This window comes from Xiphias gladius, chromosome 13 (assembly GCF_016859285.1).
Source record: "Xiphias gladius isolate SHS-SW01 ecotype Sanya breed wild chromosome 13, ASM1685928v1, whole genome shotgun sequence".
Lineage (NCBI taxonomy): Eukaryota > Metazoa > Chordata > Actinopteri > Istiophoriformes > Xiphiidae > Xiphias > Xiphias gladius.
In genome coordinates this window covers 10,311,459-10,325,911 of record NC_053412.1, presented here as the reverse complement: position 1 = coordinate 10,325,911, position 14,453 = coordinate 10,311,459, and the positions used below count along the sequence as shown (strand labels likewise).

Genomic DNA, 14,453 nt, shown 5'->3' with positions numbered 1-14,453 from the left:
GCACTTGTATGTGCCTGTACAATAAATAACAGAACTAACATAATAATTAACTAACATCATTGCCATATAAACCCATATCTTTGCTCAAACTGGGTCTTCTGGGTGCAGATTTCCTTTAAATGTGAATCAGTTTCAGTATCAGTCAATTGCAGTTAGATAATTAAATTTGATGAACAGTTGAGCTTTAAAATAACATGTTGGGATATTTATTGCAATCTAACATACAGTAGGCAGTGAATCTTTATGAGATTGTTTATTTCAGAATGACTGTGTTTCCAACTCTGCACATGAGTGTGCAGTCAATTAGACCCACGCTTGCCACAAGTAGCTTTGGCTGAAACCCACGGATTGGAAATTACAGTGTAATGGCCCCCACTTCTCCTCCATTATAAAACGAAAATGGAAAAATAGCTGAGAATAGTGTGAGTAACGAACCATAGATTCAATCCATAAAGAGACATACACTGGGAGACTGATGAGAAATCCCACAATGCCCTTATATCGGAGTTTCATGATCATGCACGCATAGATACCGTTTATTTTCCAGGTCATGAAAAAGTAATGCCAGAAATGATCTCTCATAGCAAATCATGTTGAGGAATATTATTTCAAATTCCTGAGTTATGAAGCATCAGAGGCAGCGCTACATGCATTTACACAGCTATTATTCCTGCAGTAATGCTGAATCCCTCAGAATCATCATATGAAATATGGAGGTGAAAGAGATGTTGAGAATAGATAAAATCAAAATGTGCTGAAATTCTTATCACCATACTGAATATTGTGTCACATCATCATGAAATAGGGGTTACAGTTTTGTCTGTGTGTGTGTGTAAGAGAGGGAGTTGGTGTGTGTTTAAGCTAGTGAAGGGGATACTTGTTACCATGGCAATAAATCCAACCCATGCTATTGGAGTTGTCATAGAAACTGAAACAAAAACAAAACGGGTAACTGTGTGCTCCTTAGAATAAAATAAGATAGATGTTGTTTTTATTTTCAACATTTAATGTTTTACTTTTTTTTTTTAATTAGTTAAACAGATGTATTTTTGTTTTATTTTATACACCATGAACATTAACACTACCTTAAAAATTTCAATTCTCAACCAGGAGATTTAAAATGCACTGCTTCTTTTCTTAGGTGCCTACCCTCGACTGTCTCTGAGCTTCAAGCTGAAGAGGAACATCGGCTACTTCATCCTGCAGACGTACATGCCATCGATCCTGATTACCATCCTCTCCTGGGTCTCCTTCTGGATAAACTATGATGCATCGGCAGCCAGAGTGGCTCTAGGTAAGAGCCAGTAGCTGTTATGGGGCAGGTATTTGGTTTTCACAGACGAGGTCAGGGACCAAAATGAGCCACAAGCTCCCTCTCTCCCTGATGGATTCCCAAAAGTGATGTGTTTTCCTGAACGCGGCGAGAGACTGAACTCTTCACACTGTCACTGGATTAGTGGGAACTATAGGGAATGGCTTGGAAATTGGAGGGCCAAATGGAAATGGATTTGAAGAACATTTGTATTATGTCTGTTGTTGTAGAAAAAAAAGAAATTAGGTCCCTGTTTTCTATGCACATAGGCCAATCAGTTTTACTTCAAAGTATGGAGATATTGTTGATGAGATATTGCAACAAGCATGTAAACATTTTTTTGTCTATTGTGACCTGCATGAATTCATGACCTTGACTTGGACCAAACTAGGTCACACCTTGTATCTGTAGTTGCTGTGGTCACGGACAGACCTCCAGGAGCTATAAATACATTGCATCTCTGATGAGCACAACTTCACTTCTTAATGGGGAGTGCTTGTGTGGGTGCAAAGACCCACTCACTGTGAGGCTCCTGCAGTAAACAAGGCAGAGATGGAAGTAGCGGGTCACTCTTTTGTAATCACCGTGATACCTCTCAGGAGGCTGCAGCACTGTTTTGTCTTTGTTGAATATCGTCCCGGCTAGTTCTAGATGACATATCTGACAGGAGTAATAGTCATAATATGAAGGTTGTCAAGACAATAGCTAAAAATACAATTTAGTCAACACACTTTCTACAGCAGTCGTAAAGAACAGAAGTGTACAGAATGGATTAAACAGTGTGTTTATCTGCTTCAATGTAAACTGCAATCGTTAGCCTTTCCAACTAACTAGCTTACTATTGCAGTAGTAATGAAACAATACTTTGAAGGAGCACATCATTACCATGAACTGTATTTTACCTTGTGGAGTAACAGGTTACCTTAAAAAGTGATGTTCGTGACTAACACGTCAACTGTCTAGTATTTCGCCACTGTGTGAAAGCCAGTCCTGGATGCTATCAGAGTTTTGTCTAACGTTAGCAGCTCTCCTGTTCTTTGTTGGATTTGGAAAAGTTTGCACTCCAGGAAAACCCAGTCAGTGTTGCCCAAGATAGTGTTTAGTTTGCCAAACGTGTCCATCCATATAAGTGGATGTGTTGGACAGTGTTGTCAGCCAACTCATGGAGCTAATGTTATATCAATTAGCTAGCTAGCTATAGCTGGTAAAATCTGCCAGCGAGAGTTGTCTTTATAGTAAACAAAACTGATGGTCACCTGCTAGAAATGAGAAGCTGTTTTTTTTGCTGTTTTTTCTTTTTTACCTCAGCCCAAAATCAAGGACCCGTTGTACCAAAAAATGGATCATTTATAAAAAAAATAGTTTTTATAGAAAACTATGTATTTAAACCGCATATGTGCCAGGGGTGAAAGGAAAGCTTGACAGGTATAGCAACAGATTGGGGTGGTAGGGCAGTCGATTGTAATTAATTAATTATTAATATGATAATGATATATGTGTTGTCAGAAGTATCTAGTTGTTTTTTCATTGCTGCCCTCCATTACAAGCTAAGCCAAGTAACTTGTTGAGACTTCAGTAATATTTCTCATTGCTGAAGATATTGGAGGAGTTTAGAACAAACTTACATCATCATAGTTCCTCCGGGGACTAATTCAGAGTAGTTTTGCACTGAAAAAAAAAGAAGGCTGTCTCTGAGCTGGCAACAATCCATTCATTCGTGCTGCAAAGCCCTGCAACTGGCAAACTTTTCCAAAACACCATATTCCAAGCTGCACCAAATTATTGATGCCAAGTAAATGAATACTTGAAACACAGCTTTGCGTTCTGAATGTTCATTTTGGAATCAGTCCACTTTACCACACAATAGATAACGTGGTCCAACGCGCGCCCGTTCATTTGTGGGAATATTGAAGGCGGGCATATCATGAAGCTGCCATGTGGCGTGTACTGTGTGGACATGTTATATGGTGGAGAAGGTGGGCCAGTAGGGGCCCAGCTGCAAATCTTTGTCCTGGGACCTTCTATCACTTTAATCTGGCCATGCCAATTGACTGCTGCTTGATCATCTTTATATGGAGAGATAATGGAACAGTAATAACCTTAACACATCATAATGCTTTTTGGAAACCATGCTCTGAATCCATTACCTACCATTTCCTTTCTGGAATGGATCAGTGCGTATCTGTGCATGTGTGCGCATATACTTTTATATGTTTTATGTCCCCCTTTATGTGTCTGCATGAACTGGTTGGCTTTCTGTCGTTAAGGCATGCATGCAATATCCGGTCATTAGTGTATGCCTTTGGGTGTATGTCTTCTTGTGTGTCTGTGTGTGTGTGTGTGTGTGTGTGTGTGTGTGTGTGTGTGTGTGTGTGTGTGTGTGTGTGTGTGTGTGTGTGTGTGTGGGTGCGTGTGTGTGTGTGTGTGTGTGCGTGTGTGTATGTGTGTGTGTACCTTTTTGCTAGTGGATGTATACTGTACGTGCGAAGTCCTGCTAACTGCAATATCCGGTGCATGCCTCCTCAGCTGAGAGGCAACTGGAGGTCCACTCAGTTCTCCTGATGAATCATTACAAGCTTTCAGCGGGTACCTTGATGGTGGAAGAGTGTGTGTGTGTGTGTGTGTGTGTGTGTGTGTGTGTGTGTGTGTGTGTGTGTGTGTGTGTGTGTGTGTGTGTGTGGGGAATGCATGTCAGTGCACGTCTGTGCCCTTTTGTTTGTGCAAACCTGCCAGTAAGAGCAATGTAATGATCAGGGAGAAATCAATTCAAAGAGGTAGAAGGCAAACAATTGAATTGTTTGAAGTAGAATTTCATTTCCTGAGCAATTTCAAAGGATTGCAAAGTTACAAATTACCTGCTCACACCCTAATCCGGTTGCAACCCATTTCCCACAGTCATGCCCTTTGTTTATAACCATATTATATGAACAGTCAAGATGTAGGCATTAGCCGTAATTGGTACGGGAGCATTTTTATTGTAAAGGTAGACAGACAAGTTGGAGTTCACTGTATGCTCTTCCAGGGCCTCGGAAACCGACTTTTTCTCAATCGCAGACTCCCGAAATGACAAGAGGTGAAAAATTGTGCTTGCTAGATAACTGACAGTTTGGGCTGTCTGCAAGTGATGAATGGAAGTGTTCATTTAACCCTGCTTTGATTTACCTCCCATGCCTCTATTCTTGCAGTTAACATTCATTTCTGTTACATGTACTTTATTGCATCCTACGTGATACCTTTTCCTTTTTGTAATATTGAGCTGTGTTGCTGATGGCCTATTGGCTTATGATTAGAGGATATTTGATTGCTGTGTGCCTTTGTTCCAGCTGTTAAGGTGGAAGTGAGACTTGGGGACATATAACAAGAGGAAAGGAAGGGGATGGGATGGAAAGAGGTGCAGTGGGAGCAAAGAGGGAAACCACCAATAAATGATGGTGAGATCTGGGGGAAAAGAATGGATAAAGGATGAGTGAAGAGGGTGAGGGGGATAGATCGAGGCAGAGGTAGAGAAAAGGGGAAAAAGAAGAGAACAATAGGAGGAGACAGTGAGAGAGGGTGAGAGAGACAGAAAAAGACAGAGCGTGAGAGAAACCCTATAAAACTCTATTTCTCCCCGGAGAGTGTAACAGCATGATGAAAAAGGAGGGAGGCCCATCTCACATGGCCCTTTGATTAAATTGTCCAAAAAGGGAGTGAGAGAGGAAGCAAACGATAGGGAGGGAAGGAGGAATGGAGGGAGGAAGGGAGTAAAGGACAGAGAGTAATGGAACAGCCGACAAAACAGCTATAAAGAACAAAGCTGTCGTTAAGCAAAAAAAAAAAAAGAAAAAATTGCACCATCCAATAGGGACAGTGACACAGAGCATGTGCACATGCATGCAAGCTCATGCACATTCACACCCGCTTCTCACCATGTTTCTGACAACACGCATACACTCTCACACATGAGCGGTGTTAGCCTTGTAATGTGCCAATAAATCATACTAAGGGCTAGATTGACCTTAGCTATCCCTCTCCTTCCTCCCGAGCCCCTGACTGTTCCGTGTGTCCTCACTGTACTTTACCACACGCACGCACACACACACACACACACACACACACACACACACACACACACTCCAAGAGCCTTGCCCGTGTGTATTCTGTGAGCAGACCAGTTACTGACAGGCTCCATTTATTTCCAATACGGGCAGATAAAATAGTAGAGATATATCTGCCACATATCGATAATGAGATAAGATGGTGTTATTGCATTGCGGGTCAGGGTTTGCATGAAAATGGATGATGTGTCCATTTGCTGCAACATGTGAAATGAACAGTGGCCCTGAAAAATACATGGTACACACATTTTAGCAGAGCTGCAAATACGAGACGGTGCTGCAAAAAACGTAAAACACAATGGAAATGAGTTACAAGACAACAGCTTATCCCTTTTGAGTGTTCCCTGGAAACTTCTTTTGTTTGTTTGCTTGTAGTGTTTCCGTATTTGGTTGGTTTTTTTTTCTGTTTCTATAGCTTTTGTTGTGTTGCTGTTGATTTCTTCTTTGTGTTTTTGCTTGTGTTTTCTGTTTTGTCTGTAGTGTGTTTCTGTATTTGGTTGTGTTTTTATGGCTCTGCACCGGTGATAGCCGTGGCCGGGGGCATTATGATTTTCAGGTTGTGCGTCCGGCCCATTCTTGTGAACGCGATATCTCAGGCAAGCCTTGAGGGAATTTCTTTTACGCTTCTTTATTGCTTGGACTCAACGATGAACTGATTTGAATTTGGTGGTCAAAGGTCGAGGGGACTGTGACCTCACAAAGCACATGTCTACTAGGATGAAATGATAACATTTTATATCCAAATGGTCAAAGTTCCACTTCGCTGCGACCACGTAATGTAAAACATTTTTCTGGCCATTATTAAACACCATAACTCAGGAACAGAAGGGGAGATTGTGACCATATTTCACATTTGGTCGGATACTGAATTGGTGACACTAATCTTGGGTGCCCACTTTGAAACTGTGGTGACTGTATATATCTTCTGTGCTGTCGGGTTGAAGACGTGTGTGAAACATCCACGTTTTAGAAAAATGTAGCTTCTTTGCAGTGACATCCATGTTGAAGCATTGTCTGCTGTCACGGCTACGACTTTGTTGTTTATCAGAATCAGCTTTATGGGCCAAGTATGTGAACACCTACAAGGAATTTGACTCTTTCTTTTGTTTCTCTCATTGAACTTATACACTGATATGGTAGACATACAGCAGAACAAGAACAGCAAAGCTTAACAAAGTCAAGTCAAATCAATTTTATTTACGTATATCCCTATATCAAGAATTTGCCTGAAGGGGCTTCGCAATCTATACAGCAACGACATCCTCTATCCTAAGACCCTCGACTCGGGTAAGGAACAACTCCCAGTAATGGGCAAAATGGAAGGAACCCGATGACTGTTTTATCTGATCTGGTTGGTGGAGGCGTACAACTGCGAGGCGGTAATTCTAATCTGCTTTTGCTCATGTTTTCTGTTTTTGCAGCGTGTTCCTTTATTTGGTTGTTTTTTGGGTTTTGTTTTGTTCTTTGCAGTTTGTTTCTGTATTTAGTTGTTTTTCTGTTTTTGTAGTGTGTTCCTGTCTTTGGTTGTGTTTTCTGTATTTGCAGTTCGTTTCCGTGTTTGGTTGTGTTTTCTCATTTTGCAGCTTTTTTTTTTAAATGCTGTGCACGCTGTCGGTTTGGTGAAGATGTTTTTGTTCTTTTTTTTTTTTTTTGCTTGTGTTTTGCCTATTTGTGTTTGTTTTCTTAAGGTGCAGTGCATTTAGCACTCAAGGCCACAGTAGAAACCTACAGCCAATTAAATTTCCCCTCATCTACAGTATTTGTCTGTAATTTTATGAGTCTCATTTAATGTCCTTTTTCTCCTTCTGTCAAGCTGAACAAGGTGTGAAGGTGCCTTTACTGGCTGATAGCAAATAACCATGCCACTCGGTACCCCTAGTGGTTAAGGTTACCAAGAGCTGGGGGCTAGATACATGCAGCACTATTTTAATGAGTTATTTCTGCTTTATGACCAAGGGGCAGTTGGAGGTTTCAAGGCAGACCTTTGAATTTCAATGAAGCAGAGGTTTTGCTACCACCTACCAGTATGTGTGTTCATGCAAGTAAAATAAGATCAAACATGGAAGCGATCAGAAAATTGTTTTATAAGAATGCATAAGCAAAATACATACAGTGTTTGCTTTATCCCCCCCCCCCACTGTTTCTTCTATCACACACTATCAAAAGGCAATCCCACAGCAACATAATTTTTAATTTTTTTTTTCACTGGGTAGCAGAGGAAATAGCCACAGAAGAAACATGTTTTCTATAAAAATATCCTCATTACTATAGTAACGCCCAAGACGTCTGTTGGACTTTTCTCCAACGTGACCATAAGGTTACTGACAAGATAGCAGCATCTGCTTAGAATGGCTGGGCTCTCCTTGAAGATGGGCTTATTCTATGACAGGTTCGGGCTAATTAAGAGTTACCATCCCAGACAGACTGCCACGATTGGTGATGAGTGAGCTTTGGTGAACGAAAAAAGAAAAACATTCTGTCTTTTAAATGAGGATGAATGATAGAAACAGGGCAGAATTTACTGCTCTTTTGTTTAAAATCATCACTTGAGAGACAGAGGAAAGAATTAGACGGGATGCAAGAGTTTGTCTTTTAATTACCAAACTAAAACATGAATGCAGCCTACGACTTACTAGTAGGAAGACAATAATACTACTTATGCTAACTGTGATACTCATACTAATATTTATCACAGGTCAAATGTAATCAGTGCTTGTTCAGACGCCCGTATTATCCATACTTTACAATAGAAATAGGCCCTGAAAATCAGTGTTTTACTTATTGGTTCTACATGAATTCAACATGTTAAGTTTTGTTCATTTTAATTGAGAACTTTCTGTATTTGTGTATTTGTCTGAGCTCTTCTCACTGGTTTGAAGTAGAGGGGGCTCAGTTGGGAAAAAGGTTTTGACAATTGAACTCTCAATTAATAATACACAAGGGTCTTTTTTCCTCAAACTTTAACTTTGATTGTTTCAAATTTGGTCATATACATTTATTTAAGGTTATAGAGAAACTTGATTCAAAATCGAGTTTTCAGGGGTTTCAGTATAGATCCTGCTAATGATATTATTGTCAATACAAATGTTAACACTATAATATAGTGGTATTGGTACTAATATTAATTATAATACAAATATTGTACTAATACTGATGCCACTACTGATCCTAATAATCATAATACAATACCTGATTCTTATTCTAGTACTGTAATGGATGCTAATATAGCCTATTGATTCTGACCGAACATCTAAGGAACTGATAATTATTTCCATTATAGATGACTACATATTTCAATTACATTTATTTTTGGCAACAATTCAGTGATTATAAAATATGAAGAAATAATGACAAATTCCCATCATATCAAGTTAGCGACCAATCAAAATCCCAAATGTATTCAATGAGTTTTCTGGCCACATGGGGTCAGCACAACAAGGTGTAAACACTTTCAGATATTATAACTTAAAAGTTGTTGCCACAAACGTGTCAGCAAACAGTTGCTTAATTACACATCCGGGAGCAACATTAGCATTCATTTGGAGTTTTGTGTCCTGCTACCTAGTGAACACAAGTTCAGTATTCACTTTCCTTGCAGCTCTGCGATTGGAAACACTTGATGAAAGTGGGGGGAGTGAATCAAAACGGTAAAGTCGTGAGCTGTAAAACCAAAACAATGACTTTAAAGATGCTAAAAAAAATTGGTGGAGCTGAGTGGAATTGCAGAATTGGGCGATAACTCTCTGTGGGGTTGTCGCTCCAAGCAACCCCTGTCACATTACGAGTAGCTATTTTTTTCATTGTTACGGTAAAAATATTGATAGGTGCAGCTTTAAAAAAAAAATTGCTTGTTAATTACGAGTAACAATACCATATTTTCCTCTTTCCTCCCCAAAGGGATCACCACTGTGCTGACCATGACAACTATCAACACCCACTTAAGGGAGACACTGCCCAAGATCCCCTACGTCAAAGCCATTGACATGTACCTGATGGGCTGCTTCGTCATGGTCTTCCTGGCCCTGCTTGAGTACGCCTTCGTCAACTACATCTTCTTCGGGCGGGGCCCTCAGATGCAAAAGAAGCTAGCGGAGAAGGCAGAGAAGGCCAACAACGAGAGGGCAGCCAAGTACGACGCTGCAAGAGTGAGTGGGGATTTGATGACATTTCTGACGTGATTTCTGGACCCCAGTGTGCTACTGAGTCAGATTATCAGTGGATAGATGGATTGAAGATAACAAGTATAAGTAAATCAATAAATAAATGATACTGTATGTATAGGTTCAAGGTGAGAAAGCTGAGGTTGTTGTTACAGATATTTGTAGAAATATTCTTTATCCGTGCTCTCTGGGATCCACATTGAATCAAGAATGACTCTTATATGAATATTTGGTTACTTCCACAGAAAATGCCGCAGTACAGCACTTTAGAAAGGTCTCTGTGAGTGGACAAAGTTTCATATTCCTTAATTTTTTTTTTCTTTCCAACAGGACATGAATGATACAACAGCCTCAACATTGCAATTATTCTTAAATCAACCTTTTTTGTCAGCTCTTGACAGCAGAAGCAGCCACGGGAAAATGTTCTGTATAATTGAACTGTATCACATTATTCATAGGCATCTAAATCCCCAGTGGAGCCAAATATGTTGATTAAAAAAAAAAAAAAAAAAATCAATTTTCAGATATTTGTTCCCCACATGTGGCTGAATATTTTCATCTCCTCAGGAGGCAGGTAGTAGGACCGCATCCCTAAAACGGTCCAATCAGGTTAAAGGTCTTCGCCACTCACGCTCGGTGAGTTGTTTTTTCAGTGAGACTCTTCAATATCTTCGAGTCAACTCTGCCATTGCCATTCGCTGACATGGATGTTTTGTTTCTGTTTTTTTTTTAATTTCTTTTGCCTTAATGTGAAATATTTTTCCATCCATGCAATGAATCAAGTAACAACAGACATTTCCATGACATTGCCATATCCTCAAGAGTATTCATTTTGACTTTGAGATTTTTCATCGCAGTTTTTGCTGCATTGAAATGACGCTCATGCTCGATCTTACACTGTATAATTGGTGTTGCAGATATGAACCTATTTTCTCCTTTCAGTGCTCATCCTGAGTGCATGCTGTCTGTGGATCTTTTCTCATTGATACCACCATTAAAAAGCCACATCGCTCACACAGCTTTCATTAAGTGACATTGCGCATGTCAGGATGCTGTAAATCCGTCTGACTTTGAGTGGGTTGTCACTGTGGAGCTCCCCCAGGATTCTTTTTAAAATGGAAATATTTATTTGAAAAGAGCGATATATTCGGAAAATAATGAATGGAATTAAATGGTAACATATGTATTGTTGAATAAAACAAGCAAGTGAGAGTTAAATTGTAGAGGAGTTCATCGTCAGTGTCAAGTAACAATTCTCTAAAAATGTATATATATTATAGTATTTTCAAATGAATTGCATTCCAGGGACGTGCTTGGAATCGCATGTCACAAACTGTACCACAAGTAAGGTGATCTTCCTTCGAATTGTGTGTTCGGACAGAACTCGAGGCGCAAGTGGACATAGTCAAGTTGATTCAAGTCAGTCTTATTTATCACAAATTAACCTCAGGGGACTTTACAACCTGTAAATCAAAGTCACTGGAAAGATGCGAGTGGGCGCGAATAGACGTGAATTCACCCAGGGTGGTGGCAAACTGAGGCAAGTTGAAAATGTTTCTAAAGCTAAAGCAAAAATTTTTACTTGGCCCAGAGCTTAGTGAATCTAGCATTACTTACATTACAAATACACAAGAGTATGCACCGACCACGCAGGTTTGGCCACTAGCCAGCCAGCTTACAGCTGATGACTGCCGATACACTGGCGTTTTTGGGCGTCTACTCACAGACTTGCACGAATGATCCGGCGCAAAATAACCGAGGGCAAAAATTAGTTTTGCCTTCTGTCACAACACAACGTAAGGGTTCTCGGTTAAAAGCCTTTTGACTTGTGCAAAATCTGCCACTTTTAAAAAAGGGAAATGCGGGACTTCCACAGTCGCGCCATTTGCATGATTGATCGCCATTGACCATTTCTGTCTATTTTTTTTTTATGGCGCGCACACCATAGGCATGGAACATGATGAATCTCCTATGTGTTTGATTGAATTGTTGAAAGTTTGATGTGGTCTTATATTGCTTCAGTCGAGAAAAAAAAAATCTTCACTTGCTTCAGAGGGGAGGTCCACAGCAAGACGCATGGCACCCAACATCCTTCAGTAGACATTTTGACAGTTCTGCCATTTCTGTGACCCGTTCTGTCTCTCTTACCCTGCAATTTTGGATTATTTTAATCATCCAGAAGAAGAAAAAAAAATCTCTGACATCTCTTTGATCTTTTATCGATGGAAATTCACTTCCTACTGTTATACAAAGCAGCAGGCCTGTAGTAAAACCGATCTCGAATGGCCTTCTTGACAGCTCACTAAAAGAGCTGCCAATAACACAATGGACCTGGACCGTGGACCTGAGAGGCAGGCACATGACTCAAGCTGTGCCTGAAACTGCTCTACAGCCCCGTTTATAATTTTCAATACAGAAGAAACACTCAAAAAGGATTTTTTTTTGGTGATAACACAAAAAGATCTTAAGCGTCCGAAATCTGAGTTTACGTTCACTACAGGTAAGGGCAGGTAAAGTGTCATGTGACTGTAATTTACATGTGTGTCAAATCGGGAGCAAAGGCTGAGCACTGCATTTACCGGCAAAAGCACGACGTAACCTCCATGGATGGATTATGGGACAATGCGCCTATGGGCGCAGACTTGTAAAAGGCCCAACATGCCTCCTTGCATAGATACAACCAAGAGACCCCCAGACTGAAATAGACACAAAAGGTGGTTGTTTTGAGTCTCTTTGTTGTCATTTTTGTCGCTTTGTTGTCAGTTTGCGTCTCTTTTTGGCTGTTTGATTGACTTGACTCAAACAGAGCCTCTGGCCCCCCCGACCCCTAGGGCCCCGGGGCCTGTGCCCAGCAGGCCCTTTCAGTAATCCTTCCAGGATGAAGTCAACGTGTTGTTATCTCGAGGGCACTGCGCACTGAGGGAGAGTACCTTAAAACGTTAGGTAGTGTCCTCTTTAGCTTTCTTTTATTTGCACATGATGTTGTTGATTAGTGTCCCCGTTTATTCACCCATCCAGGCGGAACCGCACGGCCACGGGAACATCCTGCTAACCACCCTGGAGATCCATAACGAAGTGGCGGGAGGCGAGATCACTACTAGCGTGGCGGATATTAGGAACTCTCAGTCCATGGTGCAGCTGGACAGCACGGCCTCGTCGCACATCCAGTACCGCAAGCAGAGCGGCGGAATCGGCCCGCGCTCCACCAGCCGCCATTCTCTGGACCGCTCCGCTCAGATGAAGCGCAGCCGCCTGCGGAGGCGGTCCTCGCAGCTCAAAATCAAAATCCCTGACCTTACAGATGTGAACGCCATCGACCGCTGGTCACGGATCATCTTCCCCTCTGTTTTCTCACTGTTCAACCTTGTCTACTGGCTCTATTATGTCTGATTGGACTGTATTGTTGAGGTGTTTGATGTTGTTTGATTTTTTTTTTCATTTTGTTTCTTTTTCTTCCTTTTTTCTGTTGCTTTTATACATGATGGAATATGTCTGGAATTTGTCGAGTTAAAGACTGCAACAACACAAAACAAAAGAAAAAAAAAGACTGAGAAAGACTACTGAGTTTTGGACCAAGTTCTCGTCAAAATTGTTTTTATATTTGAAGTCATTGAATCCTTAGTATTGAGGTCTTTTTATTTTTTGAAGTATGTACTGTAATTGGGACTTGTGACATTCATTTCCCAACATTTTCCCTCTCGGTATTGTGTAAATAAAGAGATACAAAGCCAGCAGTTGAATAAATAATACCGTATTTGCAAAAAAGAAAAAAATAAACACGAAAGAAGTTGATGCAAAAATTTTTCTAATCAAAAAAAAATAATTAAAACAACTTTATATTACACAGTCGGTCAGATAAGTGCAGGCAATTTCTAAAAATCCATTAGGCTAACTAATGTATGTTTAACTGGTTCCCTATGCACTATTAATGCATGTAATGATCAGCTTTAGTGGCAAATTAGTGACTCTTTTTTTGCCTTGGGTTATGGCACAACTTTACAGAGTAAAAGACTCTGTTGATGTATTTGTTTATAGCTTTGATAATATACTTCATCTTACCTACATCACGGATGGATCTGGTCAACCTTTACCCAAACCCGATGATTTAAAGTTGAGGACTCTGTCCTCTGTTCAGGATGACTGTGACTCAGGTTCTGAAGTTTTTCGCTATTTGGCACCTTTTTTCTTGACAAAGAAAAGTGTCACTCAAATATCCTTTTTGCTAATTTGATATGGGAAAGAAAAGCACAAACGTGAATAAAACTGCCATTTTTTTTTCTCGCAACTGCACTTCAAGTGATAGCATGACAGAATTGCACTTAAATATCTCAAAACTTCCTCTAAAAAACTGTCTTACTTTGATTTAAAACAACTGCCAAGGGCCTTTTGGGCGAACACGGTTACTCAACCCATGAAATATTATAATATTTTTGTACTCTGTGTCTTCAGGTATTCATTTTGATTTCCTAACCTGTCCTGTTTTCTTTTGCTCAACACTAACTGTTGTGATAGAGTGGGGCATTGAAACCCATTTTTTGTACATAAGTACATAGGTGTGTATATACATAAAAGTACACACACATATATATATATATATATATATATATATATATAGTGTGTACAACCCAAAATGAAAATGATCAATTATTGAGCATTTTGTGATTGTCATACTGGCTATTAACTGTCAGACCATTTAGTGTGAGAACACAGAAAAAAAAAAAAAAAAGACAGGGATTAAACGAATGAACCAACAGGTCAGTTTCAAGCATCAGTTTAGTTTTTGAGCATTTGTGGAATACATTTCTCCTCAAACCTCCGACCATGTTGAAGTTCCAGTCTGGACACTGTACATATGTATGTTCAATTCTGCAGTTTAGAGCTATT

The 14,453-nt window shown here is 40.1% G+C and overlaps 1 protein-coding gene across 3 annotated transcripts in view; it reads left to right on the top strand.

Moving 5' to 3' along the window:
• LOC120798044 (gamma-aminobutyric acid receptor subunit beta-3-like) overlaps nt 1-12,959 on the top strand; it is a 64,783-nt gene extending 51,824 nt beyond the window's left edge. For 2 of the 3 annotated variants that reach the window (XM_040141995.1, XM_040141996.1), the window contains 4 exons: nt 1,142-1,294; nt 9,307-9,554; nt 10,137-10,205; nt 12,588-12,959. In XM_040141995.1, coding sequence (XP_039997929.1) covers nt 1,142-1,294; nt 9,307-9,554; nt 10,137-10,205; nt 12,588-12,959 — 842 coding nt within the window. The remainder of the gene's footprint in view (nt 1-1,141; nt 1,295-9,306; nt 9,555-10,136; nt 10,206-12,587) is intronic. The other variant, XM_040141997.1, reaches the window with a different exon arrangement.
• The last annotated feature ends 1,494 nt before the right edge of the window (nt 12,960-14,453 follow it).